We start from the raw sequence: 20,000 nt of genomic DNA on the forward strand, positions 1-20,000 counted from the left end.
TATATATATATATATATACATATATATATATGTATATATATATCAACCCTAAGAAACTCTTCTCTTCTCTTTTGCAAAGTTCAGGTAGTAGAACGTGTTTTTCGCATGGAACCTACGTACCCACGATTCGTATCGTACGATCAACAGTTCAAGTATATGTATAGGTATACATATACTTATTACATATATACCTATCATACATATAGGTGTATGTATGTTATATATGTGTATGTATATATATTATAACCTACGAGCTTTCTAGCAGTAGACGTTAGTTTCCTATTCGTTCGTTCTTTCATTGGGATTCATGCTGAGAGAACTAAAGAGTCAGTGGTTCTCAATATTCGAAATATTCGGCCATTATTTTAATTTTTATTATATTAACTTTCTTTTCGATAAACGTGTATATATATATATATTTTTTTTTCTCAAATTATAGATACTCAAGTATGACGCGTGTATTGAAAAATGTCCTTGAAAAAAATGGACGGAAATATATTAATAACGTATCTATACACGCATGAATAATCATATAAGTATATACTATATTATATATTTAATTTCACACTTGTGTGAATTTCTATAAGTTTAATATTTAAACGAACATTTATATAAGTAGATATTTTTGTAATATCATCGCTTTGTTAATTAAAAATATCTAATGTATTATTATCGAAAAATCACATATCCAAAAGTGTTCTTGTAAAAATAATGTCTTCTGTGAATTTTTTTTTTTTCTTCTTCTATATAATAATTTTTTTTTCTATGCATCGATATAATCTATTTTCTATATATAATTATAATTTCTATATAAAAATATAATGAAGATCCTAATAGTAATACATTTTGACCGATTACAATACGTTAATCCGAGGCTTCCATCGTTTAATCGATTTTTGGATTAAAACTATTATAAGGTTTTCTATTCGACGATCTAAAGCCATATTGATACGTTCATGTACATATATACAATACATTATCTATATACACACGTACACACAGGAATGAGTTTTATCAAAACTTGTTAAATATCGTAGAGAGAGTATATCCGAAAGAAAGAAAATGTTTTTCTACTTTTTTCTTTTCTTTTTTTTTTTTTGTATAAAATTAAATACGTCTAAAAAAATTATACATTTCCAAATATATATATATATATATATATATATATATATATATATAAAAGAGAGAAGAAAAAAAAAATTAAAATTAAAAACAGTTTTCGTTCTCCAAGAAAGAATTCGAATTCGTCCTCTTGAAAAATTGCCTTACGTTCCTACGAGAAAGACATTCGAAGCTTCTCTCTCTCGGTGTAAAAAAATAAAAATAAAAAAAAAAGAAAAAGAAAGGAAAAAAAAAAAGAATTACTGACGTTATAGACGCGTTTGTGTTGTATACGTGTATATTTTTACTTACGTATTCTCGTCACGTTAATAAAATGACAGATCGATTACGATAATGTTGAAGTTTTACGAACTTCTTTGAAGTCTTACGAGTGAGAAGAGTAAAAAAAAAAGAAAAAGAAGAAAAAAGAATAGAAAAGAGAAAGAAAAAGAGAAAAAAGAAAGAAAGAAAGACAAAAAAAATTACATTAACTCGATTAGTGATTCTCATTGTTCAATTTTGTTCAGCTGTTACACTATTGTTGTATCGTCGTCGTAATGTTGCGTTATCGTTGTTGTTGTTGTTGTTATTTACGTGATGTTATTCGGTATTAACTTCACGCACTCACTCACGCATATATGTATTTGCCCTCCGTCGACGAAATCGCGTTCATCGAGGCGTGATTCGTTTTCTTAATACGTAAAACGTTGTTTTCGTGGAAGACCTCTTCCGCCTTTCGAACGCGACTCCGATAAAACACCGTACGATTTAATTAATCTACATTTTGTTTTTTTTTTATTGATTAGAAATATAGTTTTTACTTTCTTTTTCATTTTTTTTTCTTTTTCATTTTTTTTCTCTTCTTTTTTCTTTCTTCCTCCCCTCGTTTTATCTCGACGTCGATCGATAAGTCCCTTTTTAACGTTGTTTTCGAACTTGCAGAAGTTATATCCAATATGTTCTAATCGATGAAATGAATTTATTACGAGGTTTGCATAATTTTTGTCTTTTTCTTTTCTTCTTCTTTTTTTGAATACAAGATCTTCGTTCTTGTTTTAATGATTATCTTTTAATAACAAAATTGTTATGGGATTATTATAATCGATGTTCTCTTGCAACTCTTTAATAAAGTAAAATGATACATCTGACGATTTCTTTTTTTTTATTTATTTAATATAATAACAATGTAGTTAATTCTTTTCTTCGTGGAAGATTGAAACGTGTGCTTCTGTGTGTATGGATAAGAAAAATCACGTTTAAAAGATTTGGTACTTTTTCTTTGAAATTAATAAAAAAACAAGTATCGAAATCATAGCATTAATATTTGTAGAAGATTAGAATTATATACGACGAATATCAAAAGTTTTCACAAGATAGAATCATTTGTTACTATATGAATCATTTTTAATTTTTTTATGGATTTTTTTTTTTTTTTTTTTGATAAAGTTCACATCGATAAGAATATTATATTAACAATAATCAATAATTATCTCTATCTCTTGGAGTACATAATCTCTAAATTAAAAAAAAAATTGATTTGAAAGAAGGAAAGAAGGAACGATTTAATTGAACGTAATGAAAACTCGTTTATAATTTTCTCTGTAAATAGAATTATTGATTGACTTTTAATCATATACGATTCGAACAATTTTTAATGGAACGAATAGACTCTCTAAAATAATTTCTATGTTTCTTCAACGAAAATGAAATCTCTCTCGATCGAAAATCGTTCGTAACGTAATGATCGATTGTTATTTCTTAAATAGAAAGAAACACGTTATCAAAATGTTCGGATAGAAAGCTTTCTTAACAAAATCAAATGTTCAAGATACTTTCGAAATCATTGATGACGAACGCATACGTATCGAAATCATTTCTAATCGGTTGATATAAATTGTCTACGAAGTTTTTACAAACAAACAAACGAAAAGGAAACTGTTTCTTTCGATTAAATGGAAATCATTTTCAAAGTGAGATTTAGATTCTCTTGGAAAACTACCTAGAATCGAAAAATAAACTATCAAAACAAAGAATCTAATCAAAGAAAAATAAAAATTATCTTGGAATAGAGTGTCATCGGATAAGAAGAACGCATGCAACGTTGTGTGTTACAAACGCTTTTGTTCTAAAACGAGAACCAAATTTTCCTCTATCAAAAAGAGAAAAAGAAAGAAAAAAGAGACAGAGAATGAGAAGTATATCTCTTTGAAGAACTAACTTCTTTCGACCGAGGAATTATCAATGCAAAAGGAAAAAAATAAAATAAAAGAAGAAGAAAGAAACAAACAAAAAAAATCTAATCTAACGAAACAAGGACATTAAAACTTATTAAAAAACGATTAACCGAACAGTTTAAGACGATAAAAAAATAAAAAAAAAAGAAATAGATAATAGTCGTCTTTAGTTCGTCGTTGTCAGTGCGACGTAAAAAAAGAGAGAGAAATTATTACGAAAACGAAGAGTTACACTTTCTCCAAACAAACTCTTCGCGCGAACGAAAAGATAAACTACGAAACAGCATTAAAGAGATCCAACGAAAAAGGAAAATTCAAAATCTATTAAAAAAAGATTAATCGAACGGTTCGAGTTAGTAAGAAAAAAAAAAAAAAAGAACAGAAAATAAAAGATCGTTTCCCGGTGTGCATGGTTGCATTAGTCGCGTCGTTAAAGAGAAGCCGATGAAGTCGAACAGGAAAAGAAAGAAAAAGAACAGAGAGAAGAAAGAGAGAAAGAAATAATTACATTTTCTCCAAATAATTCTTTCGAGAACTACAAATAAACTGTCGGTACGAAACGCCAAAAAAGGATCTACCTAATCAAAGAAAATAATAGCAACAATAACAACAGCAATAATAACAGTAATGAAAAATAACGATAGAAAATATGAAAACTTATGAAAACTTATGAAAAAGGATTGATCGAACGGTTTGGAGTTGTTAAATTAAAAAAAAAACAAAAAAAAAGAAAAAAAAGGAAAAGGAAAAGGAGAGAAAAAAAAGTAGATAATGATCGTTTCCCAGTGTGAGTCGTTGTTAGTCTCTGCGACGTGAAAGAGAGCCGATAAAGTCAAGAAGGAAAAGGAGAGGGATATATATATACATAGAGAGAGAGAGAGAGGGAGAAACAGACAGAAAAAAAAATAATGGTTGAGAACCATCGGCTCCGGTCCGCGCAGGCCGTATTCGGGACGCAGCTGCGACGCGCAGCCGGCGCGCGGGGTCACGTGACGAATAGCGAAGCTCTGAGCTCTGGCAGCAGGGTGATAGGATATACGTATATATACGTATGTGTGTATAAAGCCGGTAGTGGGGGCGAGAGTAGCGAGCGGGTAACGCTATTGGTTAACGCTACAATTCCCCCACTCCTTGGATATTCGAACAAAGGGACGAGGCTACGTCGTCGCCGACACGAAGATCGGTACCATTAGAAAGTCGTTGATGGTCGTTGGGTGCGGTTGTTTCGTGAGTCGGAGAAGAGAGCGTGTCGTCGGTTGCTCGATTATTGGTCGGTCGTCGTCGTCGTGTAATCGTAATCGGATGAAAATAGTTCGCGCGAGGATCGACTTGATAACGCCGCGTACGTTTCAGTGTGTTAGAGATTATTATTATTATTATTATTATTATTATTATTATCGTCGATATAAAAACGGAGAAGTTATTAAAAAGAGATAGTGCGTTTTTTTTTATATATATATATATACATATGTACGTGTATGTATATACGTATATATATATTTGCTCCAAAATTCGATAACTCTCGTGCGTGTATACATATATATATATATATAATATATATAATATATATATATATATATTTCTCGTGATATACATTCAAAGTGAAAAGGGGAGAAAGAAAAAAATATTTATTTCCTACGAAAGGGAAATTACTACGGCGGTATAAGTAAAGCCGTGATATAAGATAAGACAGATTACAAAAAGACGGAGAAAGCGTGAAATAAGAAACGAGGGATCCTAAAGTAGGATTTTGTGTGCTGTGATTGGAGAAGAAGGGAAAAAAAGGTGCGAAGGTGGAGGAAGAGGAGGAGGAGGAGGAAGGAGGTGTGGAGGTGGTGCGGATGATAGAAAGATAGAAAAGAAGAAAGGAAGGAAGGAACGAAAGAAAGTTCGCGAAAATCTTCAAAGATTTCGCGAAGTTTCATACACGTACACGCAGAGAAAGAGAGAGAGAGAGACTCTCTCTCGATCGAGATATAACGTTTACTCGTCTTAACGTCCTTTTTTTTCTCGATCATCGCCAGGATCATAGTCACGTCTGAAAAATCTAGTAAAACTCTAGAAAGAGTGAAAGATAGAGACATAGATAAGATAGATAGATAGATAGATAGATAGATAGATAGGCAGACAGAGAACGGTGTGTGGTGGCGTCGAGGCAGAATCGACGTGGCGGTGGCGGCGACGGCGCCATTTTGTGGATATTCTCGCGTGCAGAAGCGGCAACGGCAGTCTCTTCGGTACTATCAAGAGTATCGTCAAGAATATATCCGAAGGAAAACTCCAAACCGATCATCAGGAGTATTAAAACTCGTGATACATCGAGATACTGTTATCGATCGAACGATCGATGACGAAAATATTCTGAAAAAGAGAGTTTCTCGAAATAGTCGGTTCGCGACGGAAGAATTCGCGAGGAGGAGAGTATCGTACGGCGGGAAAGTGATTGGAAGAGGAAGAAGAAGAAGAAAGGGAAGATTCGATCGAGGGTTCGATCGAGGAAAGTATAGTTAAAAGAATTACGACGATTACTATTACTACTATTGTTACTACAACAACAAAAAAAAAGAAAACGACAGAGAGAGAGAGAGAAAAGGGAGACGACAAAAAAAATAGTAAAAGAAGAAGAAGAAGACAAGAAAAGATTGAACAACAGCTTTTTCAAAATGAGATTGGAAATAGTCTCGGCGGCTGATTTTTTGGTGCACCTGCTGCGCCTACAGGCTGGACAACTCTCAGAGCGGCAGCTCGAGATGTTCAAGTCGTCGTTGACGGAGGTGTTGCGACATCGTTACAGGGACCATTGGTTTCCCGATCGTCCAAATCGTGGTTCAGGGTATCGTTGTATACGTATCAACGGTAAAATGGATCCAGTAATAGCTCAGGCTGGAGCTAACGTTGGATTATTGCCTGCGGTATTGCACAGCCTATTCCCGAGCGAGCTGACGATGTGGATCGATCCGTCGGAGGTTTCCTATAGGATTGGTGAAAACGGTTCCATATGCGTTCTATACGAACGTACCGAGCCTGATCCCGAGGAATCTGCTACTTCTCATCAACATCAACATCAGCAACACCACCAACATCATCATCATCAACAACAACAACAACAACAACAACATCAACAGCAGCAACATCAACACCATCAACAACAACAACACCATCAACAACAACAACAACAACAACATCAGCATCAACACCAACATCAACAACATCAGCATTCCCGTTCTCATCATCATCACCATCACCATCATCATCACCATCAACAACACCAACAACATCAACAGCAACAACAGCAACAACAATTCGAAAGCTGCAAGGACTCCCTTTTGCTCGAGCACACGCAATTCAGCGAGCAAATTGCGGCTTTCGTTTCCAGTTGAAGAGTTTAATTAAGGAAGAAGGAAAGAAGGAATGAGGAGGTAGGAAGAGGAGAAGAAAGGAGGAGGAAGAAAAAAGAAGAAGAAGATAAAGATGATGATGATGATGAATAATAACTGTAGGAGGAAGGATATATTGAAGAAATAAAAATGGAAAAAAAAAGAAAGAAAGAAAGAAAGAAAACGTTGCGAGTAAAGCATCTCTCGTTTCGTTTTCGCGTCTCTCATCACCTCCATCGTCCTTACCGTCGTCGTCGTCGTCAACGTCGTCGTCCTAGTAGTTACTCGTTGTCATCGTTTTTTCGTCGTTCTCATCAATCTCATCATGGACAGACGCCCACCCAACAACGTGTGTCTTTTTTTCAAAGAAACTGCTATATATATATATGTGTATGTAAATATATATATATATATATATAAAATTTGTTCTCGTTTTCTGTTTTTTCTTTCTTTTTTTTTTTGATTTTCTTCTTTTTTTCGTATCGACGAAGACCCAACGAAGAGTTCCATTCTCCTCAGCCAGCAATTATCATCTATTAGCATCTTTGTCCTATTACTACTGTATCCCCAAAAACCGATCTCAGCGAAGTTTCACGAACTTTATATAATCTGTCTTCAAATACTTGCGAGTAACGGATACAATGGAGGAAGAATATATATATATATATATATATATATATATATATATATAAGGAAGAAGAGGAAGGACAACAACAATAACAACAACAACGCAATGGATGGAATGAAAGAAAAGAAGAAAAAAAAAAGAAATCGGAAGTATAACAGCTGAGAAGCGTGAAACTGATCGATGAAAAAGAAAATAATAGTGGAAGAAGAAAAAGAAGAAGAAGAAGAAGGAAAAAAGGAAGAAGAAATGAAATGGGTTAAAAAAATATATATATACATACATACAATATACTCGAACGAAAAATAGTCAGAATTAAATTAACGAGAACAACAACAACAACAATAATAATAATAATAATAATAAAATAATCACAACAACAATAACAATAAAAATCATACAAACATATAAACAAACAAACAAACCGCACGTCTAGTCGAAACACGCCTACCAACAACAACAACAACAACAATAACAGAAATACCAACAATCTCGCAGAGAAAAAAAAATTCGAATTTCCTTCGAAATTCGAAAGGAACTTAAAAAATATGTTGCCACTTTATTTCGCGATATCGTATGTCGAAAGGGGAGAAGATTTTCGAAGAAGAAGAAGATGAAGATGAAGATGAAGATGAAGATGAAGATGAAGAGGAAGAAGAAGAAGAAGAAAAAAAAGAAGACTATGATGAAGGAACAGGAAAGAGAAGAATGAAAGAAGAGAGAGAAAGGAGAGGAGAGGGACACATATCCAGTTTCTTGCAAATAGCAGCAGCATCACCCTCTCTCTCTCTCTCATTCTCTCTTTCTCTCTCTCTCTCTTTCTCTCTCTCTCTCTCTCTATCTCTCTTTCTTTCTTTCTCTCCATCTTTCAAACCGGACGAATTGATCTCAGCCTCGTCTCTAGAGGAGAGGTGCACCGAGACGAAGGAACAACGAATTTCAACCTCCTGTTACATCCCTCTCTTTTATTATTATTATTATTTTTTTTTATTTTTTATTTTTTTTTTCAAGACGAGCAGCCTCAACTTCTGAAACCCTAAATCCCTCCTTTTGTATGATCTCTCTCATATAAGGATAGAAAGAGTAACGGAGAAGAAGAAAAAAGAAAGAAAAGATTCCATCTCTCTCTTTCCTCTGTATCTCTATTTCTATCTATCTCTATCTATCTAACTCTCCTCATCTCTCTCTTTCTCTTTCTCTTTATTTCTCTCTCTATTTCTATTTCTCTATCTATCTATCTGTCTCTCTCTCTCTCTCTCTCTCTCTCTTTATTACTCGCTGGTTACAACTTTGACCGCCAATTATATCCCTTTGGCCTCTTCTCACTAAACTCTTGATACTAAACCAGCAGTATTTGATTATCGACTATGTTGCTGTTACTTATTATTCTATCCTTTCAACAACTACTACTACAACAATAATAATGATCATCGTCATCATTATCATCATCATCATCATTATCATTATTAAAAAGAAAGAAAAGACGAAGAAGAAGAAGAAGAAGAAGATGCAGGATAATCTTTTTTCTTTTTTCATCGAGAAGGGATATAAAGGGAAACTTATTATCGAAGATTAATTATCATCCTCTCTCTCGATATATTAGGTGAGCTTCTATACCTATAAACCGTGTGATTTCTGATTATTCTCAGAAATCCTGAGGAAGGAGGACGCGGGGGAATACGTGCGCACGTGCCAACAAGAAAACAACAATAATAACAATAATAATAATAATAATAAATCTCATCGTTGACGAGACTGTTAGATACTTTAGAGATATTTTTATTTAGTGATTTTTTTCTCTCTTTTTTTTTTTTAATTATTATTATTATTATTATTATTATTATTTTTCTTTATTTTTATTTATTTATGTCCACTGGTTTTGGTATCGTTGTTTTCTTTTGTAAATTTCTTTTTTTTTTTCGTAGTTTTTCTAACTTCTTTTTTTTTCTTTTTTTTTTTCGTCATCGTCGAGAACAATTTTTGACTAGACGCAAAAATATATATATATTTTTTTAACAGTATATATATATATATTTATTAACAGCAAGATGCGTCCGTACAACAAGCGTGTCGTATTAAACGATATACCATCGATGTGCCCCCTCGTCTCCACCCCTCAATCAACCATCGATCAACCACTCAGATACTCACCCCCATAAGAGACACCTCTCTACGCTTGCTCCTCGTCCCTCTCGTTGCACAGCGAGCAACGAGTTAATCAGCAACAACACAGCAACAATTATGATGATGATGATGATGATGATGATGATGATGATGATGATGATGATGATGATGATAACACCGAGCTGCGATCGTCAAACTCGTTCGCGTCACGAAAAAAAATAATTTATCCGACAAATTAAACATGCACACACACCCACTTACTCATACGTATATGTATATATATATATATGTATATGTATGTATGTATGTATATGTATGTACCTACGTATGTACACTTTGCATAATTTTTTTGTTTTTACACAAACGCATATACCAACACACATGACACACAGATATTTATTAAAAAAAGAAAAAAAAAAGAAAAAAAAAGAAATATCAGAAGAAATCATATTACAATTCAGATAGATGGATATATATATGTATGTATGTATATACATATACATGTGTGTATATATATATATATATATGTGTATGTATATATACATATATGAGCCACGAAAAAGGAGAACAATACATATAAAAATGTAAGTTTATTCAGAGAAAATAACGGCGCGAATTTTAAATATGTACATATGTATAGGCGTTATGTATGTAGAAAAATCACGCGTGTACAATAATATTAATAATAGTAATAGTAATAGTAATAATAATAATAGTAATAATAATAATAATATTAATAATAGTACGCGCATTTACAGTCGAATTGTATATTGTCTTGTTTTTCTTTCTTTCTTTCTTTCTTTCTTTCTTTCTTTCTTTTTTTTGCTTTTTCAATAATCTTCGTGTTATAGTAATATTTGTATTTTATTATATCTTTTGAATTGCTTTACGAGAAAGAGAGATAAATAGACAGAGACAGAAAAAGAAAGAGTGAGTGTGAAAGAGAGAGAGAGAGAGAGAGAGAGAGAGAAATTGGTTAGTGATCGTGAAAGGAAAAGAAGAAGGGTGCCTGTAAGGTCGTAAGGGTGGAAGGGTGAAGTTATTAAAAAAGAAAGAGGGACAGAGAGAGAGAGAGAGAGAGAGAGAGAGAGAAGGGTGAAAAGGGACGATGCAAATGAAACCTGTGATTTTTTTTATTTTTTCTTTTTTTTTCACGCGCGAAGGGTTAAGGGGTAGTATTTTTAATTTTCCCTTTGCTTCTTCTGCTTCTTAAAAAAAAAAAAAAAAAAAAAAATTCTTTTTTTTTCTCCTGTTCACTGTATTCGTTCGAGCGTTACTATTTTTCTGGTATTCTTTCACGGATGTTTAAAAGATAAGAAAAAAAAGAGGGAACGTGTGCGATACGTGGGAAAAGTGTATTTCGTATGACTGTGTGTGTGTGTGTGTGTGTGTGTGTGTGTGTGTGTGTGTGTGTGTGTGTGTGTGTGTGAACGTGGAAATATTCGATCGTTTCGTCGTTATCACGAGAATATTTCTGTATATACACATATATATATTTTTTTTGTTGACACAGCACACGCAAACAAACAAACAAATATGCAACTCTCTCTTATAGTGACAATAGCTGTTCTATTGACCGATTAATTTTTTTTTTTTAAATATATTTCGATATATATTTGTAGTTTCACAAAAAAAAATAGTATGTGTGTGCGTGCGTATGTGTGTATGAGTATATAAAAAAAATACAAGAATGTATTATTAACATTTAACGGTGATAATTTTTTTTAGAAAGGAATAGAAAAAAAAATGAAAAGTTTCGTCATACTTGCCAAAGAATTAGTCAGAAAACATAGACTGATATTATATATGTATATATATAATGTTAGTTCGAATAATTTCAAGGTCGTGATGAAATAAGTCGGTCGTTCTTAAAAAAAAAAAAAGACCATATTTTTTTTCCGTATTATATTAATCATCCGTAATTGACGTTATGTGAGTAAGAAATTTGTAGAATTCATTCGGGAAGAAGAAGAAAAATATATATATATAAAATTCTGATTCAGTTTAATCTATTTTTAATGTCAATAAATAATATTCTCCGCGATTACGATGGAATTAAAAAGTGGATATCTCTGTGTGTTTGTGAACGTGAGCTCTTATGTGTGTACGTGTGCGTGCGTGTGTATGTGTGTGTGTTTGAAAGTAGATAAAATAGAAAGAAAGAATAGCAGCTGTTGTCTGACGAATTACCGTAAAGTCAATTCGTTTCGTGACGTATCATAAACCCTTACTATGCACGAATATTCAGTACGAATGTGTGTATGTGTGTATGTGTGTATGCATCTGTACGTGTGAATATATCGAACGAATGATAAGTTTAAACTCTGTGTATGTGTAAGTGTGTGTGTATTTGTCCAGGTAATTAACTGTAAAGATACATAATTAGTGGAATGTGAACGATTAATGGGGTGACGAAAAAAGAAAAGAAATGAAAAGAAAAAAAAAGAAATAAAAGGAAATATGATGCAATTACGAAAATATGCAATAGTATATATATATATATATATTTTTTTTTTTTTGGTTATGTGACGATGTATAAAGAAAGAAATGTAACAGAAATATATATATATATATGTATATGTATATGTATATAATAATTTTAAACAAAGAAAAAAAGCGAGAGAAAGAAAATGACAAAAGTTTTTAGGGACAAAGTATGTTATAAGGACGTTTATTCGCGTTCAACCCTTAAGGGAACGATAAGAAGAAGAGGGCTCCGTTTTCGTAGTGATTATATAGTAACGTGTCTGTGATTAATACTAAGAATAAAAAAAAAGAGAGAGAGAGAGACAATATAAGCAATCTCCATAAATGTAAAACGACCTAAAAAAAAAAAATAATTATTACAAAAGAAAAAATGAAATAAAAAAGAAAAAAAATGAAAAAAAAATAAAGAGAGAAAAGGGCCAATCGATCTTTTAGCGCATATTGTTGATAAATAATCGATATATAAAATCTAACACAAATGAATCAATAATATATATTATTCGTACATATATATATATATATATATATATATATATATATATATATATGTTTCTATCTATGTCTAACAATTTTCAAATGAGTTTATATACATGCATTGAAGATTAGAAGCAAGAGAGAGAGAGAGAGAGAGAGAGGGACAGAGACAGAGACAGAGAATAGTACCTTCAGCATTGTGATTCAATTTGTGATACATTTTTTTCCTTTTTTTATTATTATTACTATTATTACTACTACTACTACACTACTACTACTACTACTACTACTACTATTACTACTACTACTACTACTACTACTACTATTATTATTATTATTATTATTATTATTGTTACTACTATTATTATCTTTATTATTATTATAATCAGTAATATTTTTTTTTCGTTATAAATCAGTTTTTAAGTACTTATATCTATCTACCCGTTTATCTATAATATATATATATATATATATAAATATATATATATATACATAACATATATACATGTCTATATACTCTTCTATTTAGAAACCCATTTTTCATTAGTTCTTTGTCGCTTATTCTCTTTCTGTCTCTTTTCATATTTCAATGAAAAATAAATAAATTGTTAGACATTCGTATAATCCGAAAATTATAATTATATGTGCTCAAAGGAAGGTGGGATAAATAAGGATGAACAAAATGAGAAAGAAATAAATAAATTAATAAAGAAATAAATAAAATTGTAAAAGATATAAAACCGTACAAATTTTGACGAGATCGAGTTTCGGCGAAGCGTATCCCGAATCTTCGTTTTCGCGTGCGAGAGGGTGAATGCGAGGAAGCGGCGAATTAAATAAAATTAATAAATCGATTAATTATTAATTAATTGATTGATTGAATGATTGATTGATTGATTGATTGATTGATTGATTGATTAAGAAATTAAAAGAAAAAGAGAATGGATAGATATACATATATATTTATATAAGGTGGTGCCAAAAAAAGAAAAAAGATTGACAGGGAGAGAGAGAAAGGGAGAAGGGAAAATATCTAGAAGAAAGAGAGAGAGAGAGAGAGAGATAATCATAGAGAAAAGTAAAAAAAAAACAAAACGAAATAATTTAATAATATTCCATCTGGTACGAAAATGAGATCACTTTATTAGATTATTATGTATAATCCGTATTTTTTTTTTTTTTCTTTTTCTTTTTATATTCTTTAATTTTTCCGTCAAATATCCGCGTTTCGAAATATAATTATAACTCGAAAATGTTCCTTTCTGTCGTTCTGGCCCGTTAAAAAAAAATAACAAGAAATATGAGAAGAGGAGGAGGACGAGAAAGAAAAATGGTCATTTTTTTTTTTTTTTTTAAATATGCGCATCATTCACACGTTGACAAAATACACAACGCATCTCTAAGAGAGAAAGAGAGAGAGAGAGAGAGAGAGGGGAAAATAAAGAAAAAGAAACCAAATATCTTCGGAATTAACGATTAATGAACGTAATGAGAAAGAATTAGAGGAATGTTGTGTCGTTGTTGCTAATTGTGTAAAAGTGAGTTTAAAAGGAAGAAAGAAAGATAAAAAGAGAGAAAGAGAGAGATTCAAGGAGGTTTAAAATGTGTATGCGTGAGAATGAAAGATGAAAGTGAACCATACGAATGAATTGTAATTACTATATATATATATACATATATACTCATATTATGCATACATACTTATATATATATGTGTGTGTGTGTATATATATATATACACACATGTCATCATTATCTTATAAGATTTAATCAATCATATTCATCAATTGTCTATTTGTAGATATTGAATACAAGTATTAAAGAGTTTGAGTTTTATAATATTTCTTATTGATTATTTTTTAATTCGATATGTATAAATGAAAACTAATAGTATTTGTAGTTAATCGAATCGATCCTTTATTCTTTATTCTTTTTTTTATCTGAAGTGAAATTATCTTTTACACACAATTTTTGAAGAAAATTATAGTTTTGAGAAGAAAAGAAAGATACGAAAGAAAAAGAGAGAGAGAGAGAGAGATTTTTGTCATATTTCAATATCAGATAGTGATCTCAACAGATATATGAATGTATGTATGTATGTATGTACGTATGTATGTATGTACATCTATATGAACTATATATAGAGCGAGAAAGAAAGAGAGAAAGAAAGAGAGAGAGAGAAAGAGTCGTCTCCTTCAGGAAGAATTTGTACAAACCCGCTGGAGAAATACGGCGCCAGCAAGTCTGTGATTTTAGCTTGGTTAATTCAGTATTTTTTTAAATAAAACGAGACAAAATCAAGATAAGCGATATAAAAAAGAGAAAAAAAGAAAAAAGAGAAAAAAAAGAAGACGATAGATTCGAATTGCGAGTGAAAGAGAGAGAGAGAGAGAGAGAGAGAAAGATAATAACATCAAGAGATGATGAGAGAGAGAGAGAGAGAAAGTTTGTGAAATTGATTGGAGCATGTAAAGTATATACGTATGTGTACGTATGATATGTGTATCTGTTTGTGTGTGCGTGCGTGCGTGTGCAGTGCATGTACATGTGATATGCTGCTATTGAATGTGAAGAATATATATATATATATATATATATATATATATATATATATATATATCAGAGTGATAAAAATGTTGTATCGTAAAAAGGAAAAACCAGAAAATCGAAAACACGTTTAAATGATAATAGAAAGAAAGAAAAAGAGAGATAGAAGAAATCAGCCCACGAATGAAAGAAAAAAAAAAGAAAGAAAGAGAAAAAATAAAGAAAAAGAAAATTGAAAGAAGCATGACTTTCTTTTCACATTCTTTTTTCTTTTTCTTTCTTTTTTTTTTTTTTTTTTTGATCTCTCAACGTTCGTGCGATTATTCGATGATTAATAATAATTATACACACATATTACACACACATACACACTATACGTACGTAATAAAATTTGTATTTTGTGCTAAAAGAAGAAAAACGTGAGTCCGAGATATCCCGTTAAAATTTTTAACGCCATTAAAAATGGGATAACAGTTAAACAGAAATACTTTGGTCACGTAAATTCGTGGAAATCCGTTTTGAGTCATAATGCCGAGCAACAATAACGTCGATATCGACGAGCGTTTTTATTTCAATATTTATCGATTGTTCTCTCTCCTTTTTTGTTTTTTGTTCTTTCTTTTTTCTTCTTTTTTTTTCTGTACACAAAGTTTAATGGTCGTCGAGATTATCGTTAAAAATTGTTCGTCTCATTTAGAAATAACATATATCAATGACGAATTTGTTCTCTCCACTTGTAAAATTTAGCAAGGATAATATTTGTGAAATAATCCGTATTTATATATATATACATATGTATATATATATATATATATCATTTTCGTGAATTTTTTTTTTCTTTTCTTCGCGAAAGAACGTCAGTCATTTTTCTTTTTATTTTCTTTTTTTCTTTCTTTTTATTATTATTTATTTCGTTTTGTTTCGATTAAAGGAGGCTGAGATGTTGTAAAATTAAAAACGTGAATAATTGGCTGAGAAAGAAAGAGATAGATGAGACGATAGAGTTGTGATGAGAGAGAGAGAGAGAGAAAGAGAATGTGTGAGTGAGAGAGAAAGCGTGTAGGGGCCTGACAGGGGTGCTCAACTCGGATGTTACAGGGCCACGGGTCCTATTGATAATAATAATAATTATAATAATAATAATAATAACAGTAATAATAATGATAATAGTAATAAATAACAAATAATATAATGTAATAATTGTAAACTAATTGTGATGACGAATTGTACTGATTATTAAGATAATTAATGAAGAAAGATAAAAAGGATATAAACTCAATAATTTTTAAGCCGATCGTATTAACAGATTTCTATGAAATTTATGCGAACGACGTTATCGACGAGAATAAATATAAATTAATAAATAAATATATAAATAAATATAAATAAATAAATAAATAAATAAACAAACAAAGACAATGACCCGAAGCCGAAATGTGATCCGAATTCGGTGGTCCTGTCGGCCGTATGCACAAGCAAAATTAATTTTCATTCATTTATATATACACATATATACATATGTGTGTGTTTGTGTATATATATATATATACATATATATATATATATACACACACGTACAAACGTATACATATATTAATTTGCAAGCGATATATATTAGCATTTGTTAGTCGATTCGAGATAAATTAATTCTCTAATGAAGAAGGAATAAAACAAGCAAAATATTGTAATTCATTTTACAAAGGTCTTTGTAATAGAGGGATTTTGTGCGAAATGTATGAGAACGCATATACCTACATACACACGCAGAAAGAAAAAAAGAGACAGAGTGAGAGAGAGACACAAATATATACTTACTCATAATATACACAGCGAAAGAATGAGAGTGAGAGAGAGAGAGAGAGAGAGAGTGAGAGGGAGCCAGAAAAAAGGGCCGATCAATAAAAAAAGAAACCAACCACAAACAACAGCAACAATAATAACGATAGTTGTAACAACACGTGAATGAAAAAAAAAAAATCACACACAGTTTTACATACACTCGAAAATCTGTAGATCGTAGGTTATTACTATTAATTATAATGGATTATAATTATATATCTATTATTATTCATTATATATATATATATATATGAGATGTATATATATATGTATATGTATGTGTATATGTATATATATATACATATATATATATATCAGTGTATAATTATATTTAGTTTTTAGGTTACGATATATGATGTCTATCATTTTCCGCTTGTACATATGCCCGTGAGCTCGAAAAAATTAAATCTTTAACGAAAGAAATCTATAATTTTTTCGACTGTTTTTGTACAGAGATAATAAAAACAAAGGCCTCGTGCTTATGAAATTTCATGAATATAAAAAAAAAGCCATTGTGTTAAATCATTCGATTTCTACACAACCATCCTTTTCCTCCTAAAATCCTTTATTTTCTAGTTTTTTTTCTTTTTTTTTAGTGGAGGAGGAAGTTTTTTCAGCTCGTTTTTTCTTTTCTTTTTTTTTTTTTTTTGATTTTTTCTTTCCTTTCCAATGCGTCGATTCATCCAATAGATTTTATAACAAACGTCATACTGATATTTTCTTTTTCTTTTTTCTCTCTTTCTTTTATTATTCTTTTTTTTTTTGTTTTGTTTCAAACAGGAAATCGTATTAGAAATTTTTCCAAAGTGGGATTATTGCGTTATCGCGTCGTATCTTCTCGTATCATATTTATTTATTTAATTCTTTCTTTCTTTCTTTTTTCGTAAGAACTAAAAGTCAACGATAACGTTCGAGAAAATCGTGTCGAGAATTTCTTCTTGCATTTTGCGACGATGCAGTTTACATTAATAATAATAATAATAATAATAATAATAATAATAATAATAATAATAATAATAATAGTAGTGGTAATAATAAAAAAAATAAAATTTGTACATAAATACTAAGTTGATTAAGAAATCAATCGGATCGTAGTATCGTAAATCAATTATTTCGAACATCTCGAAAGAAAAAATAAGAATTTGTTCAATCTTGATTAGTATTATCTAACAACTTAATATTAGAATATATCTAATAAACGATCATTCAATCAAATTTCTAAATTAATAGAATAAAATTGATCTACGTATATTCCTCGAATGAAATCGTTCGATACATTATTATTATTATTATTATTATTATTATTATTATTATTATTATTATTATTATTATTATTATCATCTAATTATCTGTGTGTGTATATGTATGTATGTATATATCTGTGTAGATATGTACGTACACATATATATATCGAATATACGTGCAACCATGATTTTATCTCAAAGAGGTCAAACAAATATAATCGGTGATAATTACGAACATAAAACAAATACAGAGTAATAAAGTGAGAAAGAGAGAGAAAGAGCAGTTATCAAGGATTAGAAGTATAAAATAGCGAAAGGAGGCCTGTGTAGACTCGTTAAAGAGTCAAGAAGGCAAAATGATTAAAAAGGGTCGACCCTTTGAAGTATTATCGTATTCGAGACTATACATATATTCCTAACATAATCCTAGAAACATTTCACTTGTGAACTTCTGCTACCATGTATTCATAATTCATGTATGAAGAAACGAGGTATATATATATATATATACATATTTATGTATGTATGTATCTATGTGTATATATATTCACATTTCACTCGTGAACTTTTGCTTCCATATATCTATTACAATTTATATATAGATATATACAAAGAAAAGAGGTATATATGTGTGTCTGTGTATATATCATTTCACTTATGAACTTTCGCTATTATATATTATAATTCATATATATATATATACTTACTGGGTGGGCCAAAAGTTCTAACATGGTATTAACAATTATTTTTTTCGAGATTATTGATATCATTATTATAATCTTTTTCTTTTTTTTTTTTAAGATTGTAGAATTATAAAGTTCTTTTTTTTTATTTTTCATACCAGAAAATGTCAAATAATTAATTTAATATTTTCCAAGTGTTGTTAAACATAGTCCTATTTTTTTTCTTTTTTCTTTTTTTTTTTTGAGTCATCATACATGGATACAAAATTATTTCGTACGTGTTCGATTATATAAAAAAAAAATCGTCACGATAATTCCTATCGCTGGTTACACCGAATATAATGTTTGTTAGCAAACTCAATAGAAAATTGATTTGAATATTTACAGTGTCAACGAAAGATAAAACAAATATTCTAATAAAAAAATTCGCACGAAAAAAACTCCTATCGTCCGGTCTGTCGTAAGTGTTTGCGTAAATACGATAAAAAATTTATTCGTACATGCGTGCGACGAAAGGTAAGGAGAGAAAAAAGTATTTCGAAATGAAAAGAAGAAGAAAAAGAAGATTCGTAAAAAAGAAAGTCTCTGGATCACCATTAAAATTATTATAAAAGTCACTCTAACAAACTGTTGACCAAAGTTAACGAAGGAACTTTAATGAAAAAGGAAAAAGAAGATGAAAAAAAATGTCTGCTCTGTAAATATACGTTGAAATTTAAATACGATTAAAAAAAAGAAGAAAAAAAAAAGAACAGAAAATACAAACAAAAATATAAAAAACAAAAAAAAAAGAGAGAAAGAAAGTTTAGCTTATAAAGGAATAAATAAAAAAGTGATTAGCATTGTAAAAGGGAAAATAGCTAGGAATGAATATTAAAAAAAAAAAAGAAAAGAACCAAACAAACAAACAAACAAACAAAAAGAAAAAAGCTATACGGAAACGTATTCCGAAGAAAACTATATTCTCGATAAAATAAATATTATACGAAATTACTTTCGTTACATATTACTATTACCATCATCACGATCGTCATCGTCATCATCGTTATTATCATTACTATTATTATGTTTTATAAAATATTCTATGGGTTACGATCTCTTATAATAAAGGATGAATTAATCCGAATAGTTACGATCGAAGACGACGTCGATGGACGACTATAATCGTATTGAGCGATCAAGAAGCGATCATACTCGATGGCCAATAATCGAACGATAGAAGCTTGGGGAAACTAGTTCGACGAGTCTCTCTCTCTCTCTCTGTC

General features: G+C 30.4%; 2 protein-coding genes across 7 annotated transcripts in view; both read left to right on the forward strand.

Annotated features, from left to right (window-relative positions):
• LOC127068240 (inositol-pentakisphosphate 2-kinase) overlaps positions 1 to 20,000 on the forward strand; it is a 138,146-nt gene that overhangs the window by 70,453 nt on the left and 47,693 nt on the right. Inside the window, exon 1 of one of the 6 annotated variants that reach the window (XM_051004150.1) lies at positions 2,640 to 4,677. The exons of 4 other annotated variants lie outside the window; for them this stretch is intronic. Coding sequence is in view for 1 of the 2 variants with exons in the window: in XM_051004144.1 (XP_050860101.1) it covers positions 4,539 to 4,677 (139 nt within the window). In the remaining variant the exon portion in view is untranslated. Of the gene's footprint in view, positions 1 to 2,639; positions 4,678 to 20,000 lie in introns of those variants that run through there. One more of the 6 variants, XM_051004144.1, reaches the window with a different exon arrangement.
• Positions 4,938 to 16,842, forward strand: LOC127068266 (protein BTG1-like). The gene is made up of 2 exons (XM_051004212.1): positions 4,938 to 8,940; positions 9,382 to 16,842. The coding sequence occupies exon 1, from the start codon at positions 5,999 to 6,001 to the stop codon at positions 6,713 to 6,715; it is 717 nt and encodes a 238-aa protein (XP_050860169.1). The 5' UTR covers positions 4,938 to 5,998; the 3' UTR covers positions 6,716 to 8,940; positions 9,382 to 16,842.

This window comes from Vespula vulgaris, chromosome 12 (genome assembly GCF_905475345.1).
Source record: "Vespula vulgaris chromosome 12, iyVesVulg1.1, whole genome shotgun sequence".
Taxonomy (NCBI): domain Eukaryota; kingdom Metazoa; phylum Arthropoda; class Insecta; order Hymenoptera; family Vespidae; genus Vespula; species Vespula vulgaris.